This window comes from Dendrobates tinctorius, unplaced genomic scaffold (genome assembly GCF_039654945.1).
Source record: "Dendrobates tinctorius isolate UK_male_01 unplaced genomic scaffold, ASM3965494v1 ptg000158l, whole genome shotgun sequence".
NCBI lineage: Eukaryota > Metazoa > Chordata > Amphibia > Anura > Dendrobatidae > Dendrobates > Dendrobates tinctorius.
In genome coordinates, this window is record NW_027361825.1 from 35,487,396 (window position 1) to 35,506,738 (window position 19,343).

General features: G+C 46.6%; 1 protein-coding gene across 2 annotated transcripts in view; it reads left to right on the forward strand.

Annotated features, from left to right (window-relative positions):
• PLD3 (phospholipase D family member 3) overlaps positions 1–19,343 on the forward strand; it is an 82,650-nt gene that overhangs the window by 40,959 nt on the left and 22,348 nt on the right. For both annotated transcript variants that reach the window (XM_073549301.1, XM_073549300.1), the window contains exons 10-11: positions 8,631–8,796; positions 12,409–12,508. In XM_073549301.1, coding sequence (XP_073405402.1) covers positions 8,631–8,796; positions 12,409–12,508 — 266 coding nt within the window. The remainder of the gene's footprint in view (positions 1–8,630; positions 8,797–12,408; positions 12,509–19,343) is intronic.

Consider the following 19,343-nt stretch of genomic DNA (forward strand, 5'->3'; position numbering starts at 1 on the left):
AATTTTTCCTTATCAGCACACGTGTGTGCTGGGAATCGGCTACATACTTCTTGATTGTGCGATGATCACGATGAAGTGTCTTGGCAATGTTGATTGTAGTCATGCCTTGACCTAAATACTCCACAATTTGTTGCTTCTCAGCAGCCGACACATCCTTTTTCTTTCCCATTTTGGCAAAAAATGTAGGCTGCTTAATAATGTGGAACAGCCTTCTTAAGTAGTCTTGCCTTTACTTGGACACACCTGCCAAACTAATTTGCACAGGTATCTGCAATTGCTGTCAGAGTGATATAAAGAGCCCTGACACACATCACCATCAATGAGTTTAAATGACAAACAAAAAAATTCTAACCTTATCACTCCTAAACTCTTTTTGCATAATAATTTGGAACAGATATATATGTGCATATATATATATATATATATATATATATATATATATATATATATATATATATATATATATACACATACATACGTGTGTGTATATATACTGTATATATTTATATTTATACATATATTTATAGATATGTGTGTGTATATATAAATCTAATATATAAAGCTCAAGTGTGTGTATGTATGTGTGTATGTCCGGGATTGGCATCCGCACCGTCGCATCTACAGCCACAAAATTTGGCAGTCACACATCTGGACCCCGAGAGTCTCCTAGGCTATGTTGTGAGGCGAAATTTTAAACCCGCGCGTTCCAATTCACCAAACAATTTTGCCCCTATCTATATAATGGGGAAAATAGTGTGTATCAAGCCCCGCCCCTCATTATGATGTCATAATGGTTGCCATGGCGACGCTGATGGCATCATAGGTTGCAAGCCCCGCCGCTCATTATGATGTCATAATGGTTGACTATGGGATGGAGGATGTGTGATGGGTATATGGGCACGGGACTATGGGATGGCGGATATGTTTGATGGGTATATGGGCACGGGACTATGGGATGGAGGATATGTATGATGGGTATATGGGCATGGGACTATGAGATGAAGGATGTGTGATGGGTATATGGGCATGGGACTATGGGATGGAGGATGTGTGATGGGTATATGGGCATGGGACTATGGGATGGAGGATGTGTGATGGGTATATGGGCACTCGACTATGGGATGGAGGATAAGTATAATTTGCTATAACTAACCACACTTACTATGCCCGGGCAGCGCCGGGCTCTTCAGGTAATATATATATATATATATATATATATATATATAAATATTAAAATCAGCAAATGCCAGAAGGGCCTGTCTGGTCATGAGCTGCCTTGTCTGCTACATTCAATGACTATTGCTCTAGAATCACTGCGTTGAGAAACGTGATGGTGTCTCCGCAGTGTTGGATGTTGATCTCCATGAGTTCATTCATTCTCTTTTTTCACAGTCTTTTACTAGGCATTGCTCCTACTAGCCAGTTTCCTACTCTACACTGATGAGGGGCAATACCCCGAAACAGCTGTCTGTGGATAGATACCATATTTTGGAATAGGTGGTTTCCTTCATTGGAGATTGCGCTTCCCGTGGTTGTTCCTTTCCGGGGAAAGACCTGGCTAGTCATTGCTTGCGTTGAGAAACTTGTGATGGTGTCTCCGCGGCTTCTGTTTTGCATGTTTTTGCATATTCTGGTGAATTGAGCTTCAGGAAAATGGCCGCTGGAGGCGGCGCATGCGCAGAGTGAGATCTCGGGAGACGAGATCTCGTCTCCCGGGACAAAATCTCGTCTGCCGAGATCTCACTATGCGCTGCTATTTTCAAATCAGCATTACAACAATGGAAGTGCGGGGGCTCCTTTCACAAAATGCCGGCGGAGCCCCTGCACCGCCGATCACCTGCAAAAGTGCCGCACCAGCCCAGGATGGATGTGCTGTGGCTCCGGGATTTCCATCAATACCGGCGGAGCCCCTGCACCACCGATCATCTGCCAAATCGCCACCCATCAGCCTAGGATGGATGTGTGGGGGCTTTCACAAAATGGCAGAGCCCCCACACCACCGAACCTGCTGCACCAGCCAGGGATGAGCCAGACCACCTCCTGTGACCCCACTCCACCAGCGTTCCATATTACACCCTACCCCCCAGGTAAGCTGAATAATTCGGACTGTAAGGCTATGTGCACAGTGCGGATCCTCCCGCGGATTTTACTAAATCCGCAGGTCAAATGACCTGCATTTTTCCTGCGGATTTCTTCCTTTTTTTGCGGTTTTTGTTCGGTTTTCCACTGCGATTTTCCACCTGCGGATTTGTAGAATGGAGCAGTGGAAAACTGCAGCAAAACCACACAAAAGAAGTCACATGCTGCTTTTTTTCCGCACAAAAACCGCAGCATGTGCACAGTGGGTTTTTTTTTTTAACATAGGCTATAATGGTACTGTACATCACCTGCAGTTCTGCTGCGGATCTGCAGCAGCAGAATCCGCACCGTGTGCACAGAGCCTAGGACGGACCCTCATTTGACGCATTAATATTTTTCCCTATTTTTCTTCTGAAAATTTGGGGTGCGTCTTATGGTCCGGTGCGTCTTATAGTCCGAAAAATACGTTCTTGCATAATTTGGAGGTGTGCTTTGGGTCATTGTCCTGATGTAGGATGAAATTGGAAAAAAAAAATGAAAAAATGAAAACGCTATCCACAGGGTATGGCATGGCGTTGCAAAATGGAGTGATAGCCTCCCTTATGCAAAATCCATTTTACCATGTACAAATATCCCACTTTACCAGCACCAAAGCAACCCCAGACCATTATATTACCTCCATCCACTATGCTTGACAGATGGAGTCACGTCTCACAAATGTTCTTCTGTGTGTTCCAAACACCTCAAACTTGGAGACGTCTGTCCATAACACTTTTTACCAATCTTCCTCTGTCCATTGTCTGTTCTTTGGCCCATATTAATCTTTTCCTTTTATTAGCCAGTCTCAGATATGGCTTTTTCTTTGCCACTCTGCTCTGAAGGCCAGCATCCCAGAGTCGCCTCTTCACTGTAGACGTTGACACTGGCATTTTGCGTGTACTATTTAATGAAGCTGCCAGTTGAGGACCTGTGATGCGTTGATTTCTCAAACTACAGACTCTAATGTACTTGTCTTGTTGCTCAGTTGTGCAGCGGGACCTCCCACTTCTCTTTCTACTCTGGTTGGGGCCTGTTTGTGCTCTCCTCTGAAGGGAGTAGCACACACCATTGTAGGAAATCTAAAGTTTCTTGCCAATTTATCGCATGGAATAGCCTTCATTTCTAAGAACAAGAATTGCCTGTCGAGTTTCACATGAAAGTTCTTATTTTCTGGCCATTTTGAGAGTTTAATGGAACCAGCAAATGTAATGCACCAGATTCTCAACTAGCTCAAAGGAAGGTCAGGTTTATAGCTTCTCTAATCAGCCAGACTGTTTTCAGCTGTGCTAACATACTTGCACAAGGGTATTCTATCCATCCATTAATCTTCTTACACAGTTAGCAAACACAAAGCACCATAAGCACACTGGAGTAATGGTTATTGGAAATGGGCTTCTATACACCTATGAAGATATTGCATTACAAACCAGACGTTTGCAGCTAGAATAGTCATTTACCACATTAACAATTAATAGCGTGCATTTCTGAATCGTTTAATGTTAGCTTCATTGGAAAAAAAACTGTGCTTTTCCTTCAAAAATAAGGAAATTTGTAAGTGACCCTAAACTTTTGAACGGTAATATGTGTGTGTGTGTGTGTGCGTGTGTGTGTGTGTGTGTGTATATATATATATATATATATATATATATATATATACACACTCACTGGCCACTTTATTAGGTACACCATGCTAGTAACGGGTTGGACCCCCTTTTGCCTTCAGAACTGCCTCAATTCTTCGTGGCAGAGATTCAACAAGGTGCTGGAAGCATTCCTCAGAGATTTTGGACCATATTGACATGATGGCATCACACAGTTGGCGCAGATTTGTCGGCTGCACATCCCTGATGCGAATCTCCCGTTCCACCACATCCCAAAGATGCTCTATTGGATTGAGATCTGGTGACTGAGGAGGCCATTTGAGTACAGTGAACTCATTGTCATGTTCAAGAAACCAATCTGAGATGATTCGAGCTTTATGACATGGCGCATTATCCTGCTGAAAGTAGCCATCAGATGCCTGTTCTTAGCTGAGAGGAGTGGTACCCAGTGTGGTCTTCTGCTGCTGTAGCCCATCTGCCTCAAAGTTCGACGCACTGTGCGTTCAGAGATGCTCTTCTGCCTACCTTGGTTGTAACGGGTGGCAATTTGAGTCACTGTTGCCTTTCTATCAGCTCGAACCAGTATGCCCATTCTCCTCTGACCTCTGGCATCAACAAGGCATTTCCGGCCACAGAACTGCCGCTCACTGGATTTTTTTTCTTTTTCGGACCATTCTCTGTAAACCCTAGAGATGGTTGTGCGTGAAAATCCCAGTAGATCAGCAGTTTCTGAAATACTCAGACCAGCCCTTCTGGCACCAACAATCATGCCACGTTCAAAGGCACTCAAATCACCTTTCTTCCCCATACTGATGCTCGGTTTGAACTGCAGGAGATTGTCTTGACCATGTCTACATGCCTAAATGCACTGCGTTGCCTCCATGTGATTGGCTGATTAGAAATTAAGTCTTAACACACAGTTGGACAGGTGTACCTAATAAAGTGGCCAGTGAGTGTATATATATACCGTGTATATATATACACTGTTCCAAATTATTATGCAAAAAATATTTCCTCATATTTTCTCTAAATTACCTATATGAATTGCAGTCATTGTTATTTTCCAGTCATCTAATATTCTAGTATAATTGCAATGTTTTTGAGCAAACTGCCTATGAAAACAGTATATTTTTAAAAATAAGAAACACTCAAAATGCATGTTCCAAATTATTATGCACAGCAGAGTTTTCAACCTTTTTTTTATTTTGAACAAAAAAAATGGTCAATTGTGAAATTATAAGCATTATCAGCTTATTACAAAATGAAATCAAACAGTTTTCAAGTCAAAACTTTATTCGAGGTGATGTTACATTTGCACATAGGACCCATTGTTGGAAAGAAGCCTCTGATCTCTCTCGTCCATTGAATTTGTCAGTTTTTGGATGGTTTGTGCTTCAATTGTTTTGCATGTGGACAGAATACCCTCCCAGAGCTGTTGCTTAGATGTGAACTGCCTCCTGCCATCATAGACATATCCTTTTGATGATGCTCCAGAGGTTCTCAATGGGGTTGAGGTCAGGGGAAGATGGTGGCCACACCATAAGTTTGTCCTCCCATAGCAGCCAGAGATGCAGATGTGTTATTTGCAGCATGAGACGGTGCATTATCATGCATGAAAATGTTTTAGAAACTCCACATAGATTATGGGGTTCATCTTTACCCCTTCAGGGATCCTAAAGGGGTCGACAATCTCTCTCCCCATGATTCCAGCCCAAAACATTGCCTCCTCCTTGTTGGCACCTTAGGCTAGTTTCACACTAGCGTTTATTTCACGCAGCGTACGGCGCCGCTAAGCCACGCCCCCTGCCGGCTCCCTGCCCGCCCCATCCGGTCATCGCCGCCTACTATCGCACATGGACGCTTGCGATCTGCGCACCCTATCTTTAGCATAGGGTGCGCAGATCGTGCGCTAGTAGGATTTTGGCGTGCACTGCGCACTTTTGAAGGTGCGCCCGTGTGCGCCAAACGCAGCATGTTGCATTTCGGTGCGCTCGACGCACCTTCAAAAGTGCACAGCGCACACCAGAATCCTACTAGCGCACGGCCAGCGCACGATCTGCGCACCCTATGCTAAAGATAGGGTGCGCAGATCGCAAGCGTCCATGTGTGATAGTAGGCGGTGATGACCGGATGGGGCGGGCAGGGAGCCGGCAGGGGGCGGGGCTTAGCGGCACCGTGCGCTGCGTGGACTAAATGCTAGTGTGAAACTAGCCTTAGCCGTGTTTTCATGGGGTGTCCATCAACCAGCCATCCTCCACTCCATCCATCTGGACCATCGAGCGTTGCACGGCACTCATCGGTGAACAAAACAGTTTGGAAGTCAGTCTTCATGTATCGTTTGGCCCACTGGAGCCATTTCTGCTTGTGTGCAGTGGATAGAGGTGGTCGACAGGATGGCTTACGCACAGCTGCAAACCTCTGAAGGACCCTGCATCTTGTTGTTCGGGGGACGTTGGAGGCACCAGCAGCTTCAAAAACTTGTCTGCTACTATGACAAGGCATTTTTGCAGCTGCTCTTTTAACCTGACGCAATTGCCTGTTGGAAAGAGTCCTCAATTTTTCCTTATCAGCACACGTGTGTGCTGGGAATCGGCTACATACTTCTTGATTGTGCGATGATCACGATGAAGTGTCTTGGCAATGTTGATTGTAGTCATGCCTTGACCTAAATACTCCACAATTTGTTGCTTCTCAGCAGCCGACACATCCTTTTTCTTTCCCATTTTGGCAAAAAATGTAGGCTGCTTAATAATGTGGAACAGCCTTCTTAAGTAGTCTTGCCTTTACTTGGACACACCTGCCAAACTAATTTGCACAGGTATCTGCAATTGCTGTCAGAGTGATATAAAGAGCCCTGACACACATCACCATCAATGAGTTTAAATGACAAACAAAAAAATTCTAACCTTATCACTCCTAAACTCTTTTTGCATAATAATTTGGAACAGATATATATGTGCATATATATATATATATATATATATATATATATATATATATATATATATATATATATATATATACACATACATACGTGTGTGTATATATACTGTATATATTTATATTTATACATATATTTATAGATATGTGTGTGTATATATAAATCTAATATATAAAGCTCAAGTGTGTGTATGTATGTGTGTATGTCCGGGATTGGCATCCGCACCGTCGCATCTACAGCCACAAAATTTGGCAGTCACACATCTGGACCCCGAGAGTCTCCTAGGCTATGTTGTGAGGCGAAATTTTAAACCCGCGCGTTCCAATTCACCAAACAATTTTGCCCCTATCTATATAATGGGGAAAATAGTGTGTATCAAGCCCCGCCCCTCATTATGATGTCATAATGGTTGCCATGGCGACGCTGATGGCATCATAGGTTGCAAGCCCCGCCGCTCATTATGATGTCATAATGGTTGACTATGGGATGGAGGATGTGTGATGGGTATATGGGCACGGGACTATGGGATGGCGGATATGTTTGATGGGTATATGGGCACGGGACTATGGGATGGAGGATATGTATGATGGGTATATGGGCATGGGACTATGAGATGAAGGATGTGTGATGGGTATATGGGCATGGGACTATGGGATGGAGGATGTGTGATGGGTATATGGGCATGGGACTATGGGATGGAGGATGTGTGATGGGTATATGGGCACTCGACTATGGGATGGAGGATAAGTATAATTTGCTATAACTAACCACACTTACTATGCCCGGGCAGCGCCGGGCTCTTCAGGTAATATATATATATATATATATATATATATATATATATATATATATAAATATTAAAATCAGCAAATGCCAGAAGGGCCTGTCTGGTCATGAGCTGCCTTGTCTGCTACATTCAATGACTATTGCTCTAGAATCACTGCGTTGAGAAACGTGATGGTGTCTCCGCAGTGTTGGATGTTGATCTCCATGAGTTCATTCATTCTCTTTTTTCACAGTCTTTTACTAGGCATTGCTCCTACTAGCCAGTTTCCTACTCTACACTGATGAGGGGCAATACCCCGAAACAGCTGTCTGTGGATAGATACCATATTTTGGAATAGGTGGTTTCCTTCATTGGAGATTGCGCTTCCCGTGGTTGTTCCTTCCCGGGGAAAGACCTGGCTAGTCATTGCTTGCGTTGAGAAACTTGTGATGGTGTCTCCGCGGCTTCTGTTTTGCATGTTTTTGCATATTTCCCATAAGGGATGGGGGCAGTGCTCTAGAATCACTGCGTTGAGAAACATGTGATGGTGTCTCCGCAGTGTTGGATGTTGATCTCCATGAGTTCATTCATCCTCTTTTTTCATTGTCTGCTACATTAACAGAATCTGTGTTATCAAGACACCCATACTATTAAGATTTGTGACGGAGCACAAATTCACTAGCTCCGTCACTTACCCCAGCAGGCCATGAGTATCATTAGAAATATTGGTCTTGTAGTAAATCTTGCTTTCCTCCATCCAGGGTAACATTAGTAATATATCCCATCTGTTGCTTGGGGACGGGGACAGCATGGGCCTTTGTGATTTCAAATGCCAGGGCTGAATTTCAACTCCAGTCCGAACCATATATATATATATATATATATATTTATATTTCTGAGTTTGTTGTTTTTTTTGCAGAGTGTTGAAACTCAGAAGAAAAAAAATATATATATTTGTGTAGCAATAACAACATTTTAGAATATATATTATTTCTGTTATATATCTATTTAGGCCTCTAATTTGTGAGGCTGACCACCACAATGCAGTGATCTCAGTTTGCTGAAGTGAGACTAGTTTTTTTATGTATTTATTTTAAGTGTAAGAAGTGTGTTCTTTCTGCTCAGATGGTTATAGTCTCTTCCAATCTCATGACCTCTTTTCAGTTTGTGTTACTTCGTCTCTTCATTCCTTTTTTTTTTTAAGGTACTGGCCTGTCATTGATAATCATCTGAGGAAAGCCGTTTACGAGAGACACGTGACCGTCCGTCTGTTAATCAGCTGCTGGGCAAATTCTAAACCAAATATGTTCCCCTTCCTGAACTCGCTTGACGCTCTGCAGAATAACAAGTCCCACTATAACATAGAAGTGGTATGTCTGCTGATCGCCTTCTATTAATATATTTTTTTATATATTATCCTGCAAAGGGTCCCAGGGTAAGCGAACTTGTTGGCCCAACTATATGGAGAATTGGACATATGCAATAGCTGTCTGCCTAAAACTCCTGAATATTCATGTCTGATGAGCATTCATGAGTTTTCAGTAGCGACTGCAGGCTCTCACCTCTGTCGGCAGCTTATCTCCCTGAGAACAAAAGGTTCATTTTATTTTGAGCTGCCCAATAGTTATTGCAGCAGCATCTATCAGGGGAACAGTCGGGAGGCCTCAGCATTTAATATTGTCAGATTTGATTTAATTTTATTCCCTATAACCTTTAGTACATATGTATGTACTTGATGGAGGACGGTAATGTCATGATGGGGGCAGGCTTTGCAGCGTTGACAATCCCCCCCCCCCCCCATGTGCTCACCGACCTATCCACTCTCTCTTTCCCCATGTGCTGACTTCTCCCATTTGTGCTCTGTTCTTTGACCTGTCAACCCCATGTGCTATCCCCCTTATCTGCTGCCTCCTTCCTGTGCTGTGTTCTCCCCTCATGTGCTGTCCCATTTGAGCTGCCTCCCCCTGTGTCTGACTGTGTACAGAACATACCATGTAATGATAAGTAAAGGCCCCGTCTCACTAAGCGATCTCGGTAGCGAGATCGCTGCTGAGTCACAACTTTTGTGACGTAACAGCGATCTCATCAGCGAGATCGCTGTGTGTGACAGCGATCAGCGAGCGGCCCCCCTGCCGGTATCGCTGATCGCTGGAAGAAACCTCTGGACATTTCTTTGGTCGCTGGTCTCCCGCTGGCCAGCACGCATCGCTGCGTGTGACAGGCGGGAGACCAGCGATCAGGTGTAAAAAAATAATAAAAAAAATAAAAAATATAGTTATTCTCACCTTCCGACGTCCTGTTCAGCCATCCTGCCTCTCTCCACGCTCCGGTCCCAGTGATCCTCTGCACGAATAACCGCGAGACTTTGCTATCCCTCGAGACCGTGACATCTCGCGGTCATTCGTGCAAAGGATCACTGGGACCGGAGCGTGGAGAGAGGCAGGATGGCTGAAAGGGACGTCGGAAGGTGAGAATAACTATATTTTTTATTTTGATTCTATTTTTTACAGGATGGCCAGCGATGCCGGGCGCTCGGCATCGCTGTGCTGATCGCTGGTGAAGCTGTCTGTGTGACAGCTCACCAGCGATCACATAGCAATTAGATTTCTGCTTGTCACACGCTGCAGAGGTGACCCCTCCTCTCCCCCCCCTTAGAAGCCGTAGCTGTGTGTATCTCCTCTGTGCCTGCTTGTAACCCTACACCAGACATTTCCTGTGCAAACATTCTCCTCGCTCCAGCTAAGGAATATTAATTAAGCTGAGTGGAAAGAGTGTCTTTGTCCTTGCCATTTGGCCAATTCAGGTATGGGAAATATTAAAAGAAGCCATAGCTCGCACTGCGTTCGCGACAGGAAAATGAAACGGACATTTCTGCGACATGCTCCGATCCAGCGTCATTATGGTGGTTCTTGCGAAGTTCTAACCCCAACGGAATCCGAGAAATGGGTTCCTCCTAAACGGTGTGACATAATTACTGCATGTTTGGTCTTTAACTATTGCCTGCGACAGGCTAAAAAGAATGATACCATGTGCGTGTTTATACAAGGTACCCTCTGCGAGATATAGTCTTTATAAGTTTTGTAGACAGAATTGTAACTCCTAAAGCAGGGGGAGGAACATCACCAGACCGCCCTTTTGTGATGTCACAAACCCAAAGCTATAAGGTACTCCACCACCCCACCACCCTTGAAATTAGTCAGTCGAGCTGGAGGTTTTCATGCCTAAAGGACCCCAGATGCAGGGAGGCGTGTGGCTCTGCCTCCTCCCCACATGGCTAGCCTAAAGACCATTAAGCAACTGTAAGTGTTGATTTTCTATGTTAATCCCATTTATATTTGCATTGTACATACCTACTGTCTCAACTTTGTAACATCTTTTATCTGTGTAATCACTGCCTCCCCTTTTGGGGAATAAATTATAAAATTTATTAGTCTGCCTTCATGCTCTAAGAACGAACGTACATGTGCCTTTAAGCTAATTACGCTACTGAATTGGGTTGGCTTATAACCCCTCTATTAAGTTTATAACTTAAGCAGAGAAATCTGGAGCTGGTGGCGGCAACATGTGGTCTGGGCACTGCTGAGAGTGACGGAAGGGGTTTTATAAGCTGATTGGGTGGCTGCAGCCAAAGCGTTTTATAATTCCCTCACTGCAGCATGGTGGCCAGACCTCATTGGAGCAGCCGGCCGGCGGCCCATTATCCCAGGTTTAGTTCCCTGACTGACCTGAGGGTAAGAGGGGGCGCAGGAGAGCTGCGAGTTTCAAAGTGGAACTGAAAAGTGGGATATACATAAATCCCCGCAGTTCGTGGAAGATTAGTGGTGGGGCATCCAAAATAACCCCCCTGCGATAAATTGTTAGGGCAAAACTAAATTGCTGTTTTTATCACATGGTGCCAGCGGTGGGATAACTAAGATAAGCCCCCCCTGTGATAGCTGTGTGTCGGCAGTGCGTCGCATCCCCCCCGTCCGTGACATACCGGTGTCAGCGGTGGGTCTGTGACATATTGGTGGGACCGTGATATGTATGTACTTGATGGAGGCCGAGGGTGGTGATGTCATGATGGAGGCAGGCTTTGCAGCGTTGAGAATCTCTCCCCCCCCCCCCCCCCCCCAATGTGCTCACCCACCTATCCACTCTCTCTTTCCCCATGCTGACTTCTCCCGTCTGTGCTCTGTTCTTTGACCGCTCTACCCCATGTGCTATTCTCCTTGTCTGCTGTCTCTCTCCTTCCTGTGCTGTGTTCTCCCCTCATGTGCTGTCTCCCTCTGTGTCTGACCGTGTACAGAGCATACCACAGCTCCTGGGCAGGGAAGGAAGCAAAAGACCATGCTGAAATTAGCAGGAGATCGCAGAGGATACATTTTGTGAGGTAAAATATTGTTTAAAAATAGTCAGTGAAATATTTTACCTCACCAAAATAAATCCTCTGTGATCCCCTGCTGTAATGTCAGTATTGTCTTTTGCTTCCTCTCCTGCCCAGGAGATGTGGTATGCTCCGTACATGGTCAGACACAGACAATTTTTAAAATGAACTTTCGTTCATGGGAGAACCCCTTTAATGGGACCGTCTTCCTCTGACTGTAGACGCTTTGCACATCTGCCACCGGGATCAGCCGAATGATTCACTGCGCCTGCGCGATGTTTGCGCAGGCACAGTGTGATGGTGTTCCGCTGGTGGTACCGTTCAAGAGGCTGCGTGAGTGTGTGTGTACGACGTATAGAGTGTGTGTGTGTGTGTTGTGACGGTGTTCCGTGCAATAGGTTGGTACCAGCAGCAGTTTCCGTATTGAGACACCCATCACTTGGGTGTTCCAATATGGTGGTCGATGAACTTCCTCCGCTTGGAATTCTGGGATAGGTGACATCTGGACAGAACAGGAAATGAAAACATTACAAGGCAATTATATAAATAGATGTTATAACTAGAAATGAGTGATTCACTTATCCTGTGATTTTTCTTTTTACCATTTTCTGTTCAGAAAATCTTCATCGTTCCAGTATCTCCAGAGCAGAAGCCGATCCCCTTTGCCCGTGTAAACCACAACAAGTATATGGTGACAGACAGAGTGGCCTACATCGGTAAGTCCATGTCCGTGGTGTTTCCACAACAGAATGAGGATGCAGCAAACTTGTAAATCTTCACCACTCTCTTCGTTTGCTGTAGTTTCTACCTGCGACAATCTTCAGGTAGAATCTGTAACAAATCCTCCATGTTTTAATGTGTACTTCTCCAAAGGAAAGCGCAGCACACTACTTTCCTATGAAGTTAAAGAAAAAGGGTATGCTGATAGTACCGATCCACTGTATGCCAAAGGGACAGGTTTGACTTCAGTATGTCCAATCCTTTCTTCCTGTAGGACAAAAGTTGCTGCCTTGTGTGTCTTGCACCAGCGTTCTACGGTCATTATAGGAGTGGTCCATTACTCTGAAGAAGCCTTCAGAATACATTTGTTTCCCCTCAGAATAATCACACTTATACTCACTTCCGGTGTCGGCACAGTCCGGAGGAAGTGAGAGAATGAAGCCAGCGCTAACTAGCCATAGGAATTACGTGACTTAACAATGTCACGCAAGACATGGGAGATTCAGAGCCAACACCACTCTGACGGCGCCAGCAACGGAGTTAAGTATAAGTGCTATGATTTTACTGGTGGGAAGCATAGGTATTCAGAAGGAGTTGTCTGAGTATTGAACAACCCCTTTAAATTGAGATAAACACGCATGCATTGCTCACTGATACAAGCATGCATGTTTATTGTAATGTTTGCCAAACTTCTACCAGATATTTGATGTGCGTTACTGGCTGTAAAAGAGGTTTCCAGGATTGGCTGCTTTCACATTGCATTTGCAGAGTCTCCTGTAGGTGTAAATCCAGCAGATTATCTGTATACTTCTTTTCTGCAGTAATAAAATAGCAGAGAGGCCATACTTGCAGCTGATCCTCTATTAAAGGGAATCTTTTATCAGAAAATGATCTGTTCTTTAAATCAGGTTTTTATCTTAAATGTATTTTGTTAAAAAAAATGTCTTTCATCTTGGCTGTCTCTATGGAAAAAAACACTAAAGAAAGTACCGTATCTTGCAATTTTCTTACTGGCCACAAACACTAGACTCCTACTTCTTGTTCTGGAAAGGTGACTTTAACAGCCTCATTATCATCAGCACAGACAATGAAAGCTAACAAATCTATATATGTATTAGATATCACAGGATCCAACATTTACAATAGCCGATATCACAGCTTACCTCCTACTGCCTTCACAATGACCTTTGTCCAGATTAGAGTATGCCCAGTTTATGCTTCTATACAAAAAATAAGGATTGTTTGGTACTCACTGTAAAATCTTTCTTGGAGCCTTCATTGGGGGACACAGGTAACCATGGGTGTATGCTGCTGTTACTAGGAGGCTGACACTAGGCAAAAAAGAGTCGGCTCCTCCTCAGCAGGGTACACCCCACCAACTGACACAAACAGGGACGGCGTCAGCACCCGGGCAAGTGCCGGGGCCCTGACGAGACGGGAGGGCCCACTCACGCTGTCTGGGATACCCGCCGGCCGCCGCCATGCCCCCCATGTACTGACCCCATCCTGCGCCCTCCGCGAGGGACCCACGCAGCCTTACAGCCAGCAATGATCATCGCTTTGTTCGGCTGTAATCTTGTGTGCGGCGCTGGCACAGGACCTGTGATGAGGTCACAGGAGGGGAGGAGTCAGGAATCACATGATCAGGGTGGCTGCAGTAGCGATGGGCAGTTCGGCTCTTTTTGGTGATCTGGCTCACTCGGCTCCGCTCACCAAAAAGAGCCGGCTCTTCTTTTAAAAAGTGCTACTTTCCCCACTTTTATCACTCCAGTCTCTTAACTATAAAGCCTGGGCCTCATTATACAGCTGTACAGGGGTCTATTGAACGCTTTTTAGCCATTTTCTCAGACTGTAGCTCCTGGGCACAGGGCCTCACTCTTATTCCGTCACTATAACGCTGTGTGCACACGCTGCGGAATCTGCTGCGGATTGGTCCACGCGGATTTTCAAAATCCGCAGATAAATCCGCGGATTATCCTGCGGTTTTACCATCTCCACAATGGAGGAGATGGTAAACCACTGCGGAATCCGCAGAAAGAATTGACATGTCAATTCTTTCTGCAGTTTAGAAACCGCAGAAAATCCGCGCGGAAAATTGCACAGCATCTGCACTGCGGTTTCCATTTCCCATAGGGAATAATGGTACGGTATAAGGTAGCAGTAACTGCTGCGGATCCGCAGGGCCAAATCTGCTGCGGATCTGCAGCAGAATCCGCAGCGTGTGCACACACCCTTAAGCCTGGGCCTCATTATACAGCTGTACAGGGGTCTAGTTAAGGCTTTTTTTCCCTTTCCTCAGACTGTAGCTCCTGGGCACAGGCCCTCACTCCTGTCCCTTCACTATAAAGCCTGTGCCTCATTATACAGCTATACAGGGGTCTAGTGATGGCTTTTTAGCCATTTTCTCAGATTGTAAGCTCCTGGAATCAGGCCCTCACTCCTGTCCCTTCACTATAAAGCCTGGGCCTCATTATACAGCTATACAGGGGTCTAGTTAAGGCTTTTTTTTCCCTTTCCTCAGACTGTAGCTCCTGGGCACAGGCCCTCACTCCTGTCCCTTCACTATAAAGCCTGGGCCTCATTATACAGCTATACAGGGGTCTAGTGATGGCTTTTTAGCCATTTTCTCAGATTGTAAGCTCCTGGAATCAGGCCCTCACTCCTGTCCGTATTGCTGATTTGTGTTATCCTCTAATATCTGATATTTTTCCATGTGTTCCACATTAGTCAGTGCTGTGAGATCTGCCAGCACTGATTATTCTAAGGCTACGTGCACACGTTGTGGATTTGCTGCGGATCCACAAGTGATTTACAGTACAATGTTGTTCTATGGGGAAAAAACGCTGTGCACATGCTGTGGAAAAATCCAAGCAGAAACGCAGCAGTTTATTTTCCGCAGCATGTCAAAACTTTGTGCGGATTCCGCATCGTTTTTACACCCATTCCATTATAGGAATCCGCAGGTGTAAAAACGCAGGCGAAATCCACACAAAATCCATAATCAATCTGCATAAAAACCTCACGGATTTAGACCTGTGGATTCTGCCAAGAGATGCATATTCCGCACAGAAAATTCCACACAGCAATCCGCAACATGTGCACATACCCTTATAAGTAAATCCTTGGAGACATGTTCCAGGTTCCTACAGAGTAACTCTGATATCTGCACCATACATGGCACCCCTTACCTACCAATTCTGGTATGCATGGTCCCCTCATCCCCAATCCTGGTATACATGGTCCTCTCACCCCCCAATCCTGGTATGCATGGTCCTCTCACCCCCCAATCCTGGTATGCATGGTCCTCTCACCCCCCCAATCCTGCTATGCATGGTCCTCTCACCCCCCCAATCCTGGTATGCATGGTCCTCTCACCCCCCAATTCTGGTATGCATGGTCCTCTCACCCCCCAATTCTGGTATGCATGGTCCTCTCACCCCCCAATCCTGGTATGCATGGTCCTCTCACCCCCCAATTCTGGTATGCATGGTCCCCTCATCCCCAATCCTGGTATGTATGGTCCCCTCACCCCCCAATCCTGGTATGTATGGTCCCCTTGTAGGGAAGGTGACTTGATGGACGGACTTGTCAGAATAGAGAAAGGAAGGTTTGCACAGTTTAGACAGGTGTCAGTTATTACAGTGGGGAAACAGCTAGGAAAGTGTAATGGACGTGCAGTACCTTTGGTTGACCATTAGAGGGCAGGGAGGAGTGTGAGCACAGGACTTGACATCAGCTTAGGGCGTAGGAAACCGTTGGTCATGGGGGGCGGAGTTAGAGGGAACCGGGAAAGATATAAATTGGACAGGAGGGTTCCAGAAAGTTCCAGTCCCCAGGGGGAGCTCAAGTGATGAGGACACTGTGACAGTTGTGGCACTGTGAGGAAAACCCAACCAGGGGGACTGAGGAGAGAGAAAGTCAGTGGGGTGGTCCTGACACGAAGACCGCAATATAGACGAGGCACAGAGGTACAGCATACCGTATTGAGGTAGACTTATGACCAGTAAAATTACTGTTGGTTTACGGGCCTAAGGCGGCCATAGTGACGGACCTGTCAGGAGCGTCAATAAGCGAAAAGGGACGGTACGTACATATACGTCCCTGGTGAAGAGTGCGGTGTGTAATGTATATTGTAACCGGAGGGCCTTGAAGAGAATTGCGGTGTGCTGAGAGGCCGTCAGGTGGACGGCGAGAGAATAAAACTTGGACCTGTTGCATCCAAAACCTGCCTCCAAATTGTCTGTTACGTCTCTGCGTGGTAAAAGAGGGACCACCCCCCAGTCCGGCCCACCAACCCTACACCCTCACCCCCTATCCTGGTATGCATGGTCCCCTCATCCCCCAATCCTGGTATGCATGGTCCTCTCACATCCCAATCCTGGTATGCACGGTACTCCCTCATCCCTATCCTGGTATGCATGGTCCACCTCATCCCCAATCCTGGTATGCATGGTCCCCCTCATCCCCAATCCTGGTATGCATGGCCCCCTCACCCCCTATCCTGGTATGCATGGTCCCCCTCATCCCCAATCCTGGTATGCATGGTCCCCTCACCCCCTATCCTGGTATGCATGGCCCCCCTCTCCTGGTATGCATTCTACCCCTCACCCCCCCCCCCCAAAACTGGCATGCATGGCCCCCTCACCCCCCAATCCTAGCATGCATGGCCCCCTCACCCCCCAATCCTGGCATGCATGGCCCCCTCACCCCCCAATCCTGGCATGCATGGCCCCCTCACCCCCTATCATGGTATGCATGCTACCCCTCACCCCCCCAATCCTGGCATACATGGCCCCCTCACCCCCTATCCTGGTATGCATGGTCCTCTAACCCCCCTATCCAGGTATGCATGGCGCCACAACCCGCCCTCTACTGACTTCACGGTGTATACCCGATCTGTAATCTTTTGTGCCATGATGTGAGGGCGGGTTGTTGGGCCGGAATTGGCGCCTGCACATTTCTCTCTTTCTGGCGCCATTTTCTTGAAGACACACTGCAGTGTGTCTTCCACAAGATGGCACCAGAAAGCGCGGACTGCCCTGCGCATGCGCCGATTCCGGCCCAACAAACCACCCTCTCCTGTCATCACCGCCAGACGCAAGACCCCGCGGCAACACCGAATCGGTAAGATGTTGTGTCGGAGATTGCGGTATGCGTTCAGTGCTTACGCATACCGCGATCTCCGGGGGGGGAGTGCGTCTACCGTGATCTCGTGGGGGTGTGTCACTCTGTCTGGAGCCAGACTGCGCAGGTGTGTCGCACTTGTGCAGTCTATAAAGGCTTCAGAGTGATTCTTAGAGCGTTATATTATACATATAGCCCGGATCTGTCCACAGAGTTTCTCTGCCTCAGATTTATATTATTACTTTCCCACTGTAGAGCAGCAGGAACTACAGAAAATGAGGGATAAGATGGCTGTCAGTGCCTGACCTCAGTGCCTCTGCTCTGCTCATCTTTCAGCTGCCGGACATCCACTGTTATGTCAGACAGTGACAGTCTGTGTGACTGCACATTGTGATCTATCACAGATCGTGTGTGCACTCACTGCACTGAGCAACCAATCACAGTACAGCTATGTGTCATGTGGGAGGAGCCCAGTCGCAAGTCAAAGCCTTGCCAGTCACTCCCCACTTGTACACAGGCTCTAAGTCTCCTCCTCAGCTCCTCCCAGCCCCCAGCCAGGCAGGAAGAAGCTACGCAAACGCAGGAGGGAAAAAAAAAAAATACATTTGGCTCAGCTCCCAGTGGTGAGCCGACTCCCGTTGGTCACATGAAAGAGCCGGCTCTTTGTATCGGTTCGTTCACGAACGACACATCACTAGGCTGCAGGATCTGCTGTGCTGGTCGCTCGTCATTATGATGCTGGTCTGGATAAGGTAAAGTTTGTGTGTGGGACAGTGGGGTCAGGAGGGGTTTACTAGGTGGATGTAGCAGAGCCGTGTGTGTGTATTTGGGTGGGGTCAGGAAGGGTGTACAAGGTGGATGTAGCAGGGCCGTGTGTGTACTTGTGTGGGGTCAGGAGGGGTTTACAAGGTGGATGTAGCAGAGCCGGCCCGTGTGTGTACTTGTGTGGGGTCAGGAGGGGTTTACAAGGTGGATGTAGCAGAGCCGGCCCGTGTGTGTACTTGTGTGGGGTCAGGAGGGGTTTACAAGGTGGATGTAGCAGAGCCGTGTTGATGTAGCAGAGCCGTGTGTGTACTTGTGTGGGGTCAGGAGGGGTTTACAAGGTGGATGTAGCAGGGCCGTGTGTGTATTTGTGTGGGGTCAGGAGGGGTTTACAAGGTGAATGTACCACCCCTCCTTTCTCCTCTCTCCCATGTATAACTCTGAGGCTCTACTGACATTTCTTACCCACTCCAAACCATTCAATACCTCCATGCAGCACTCAAAACGTTCATACAAATCATCTCATCACCTGCTCTTTCTGTTTTTTCTCCTTTTACTAGTTGCAGGCGACATCTCCCCCAACCCTGGGCCTCCCTCCACCAGCATACAGTACATTACTCTCCTCCAGCTGCATATAGAAACCCTGCTAATCTTATTAACATTCAGTGCATGCCTTCTCCTATCGCTTTCCAGTGTGCTCTCTCGAATGCACGGTCTGTGTGTAACAAACTGACTTAAGGCCCTTTTACATTTAGCGATGCACCAGCGATCCGACGAGTGATCCGACCCGGTCAGGATCGCTGGTGCATCGCTAAATGATCGCTACTCAGCTTTCATACAGAAAGATCTCACAGCGATGCAGCAGCGACGCAGCGGACGATACTTAGCCTTCACACACAGCGATCCAGACGTCCTCCCGCCTCGTCTCACACAGCAGGAAGCAGA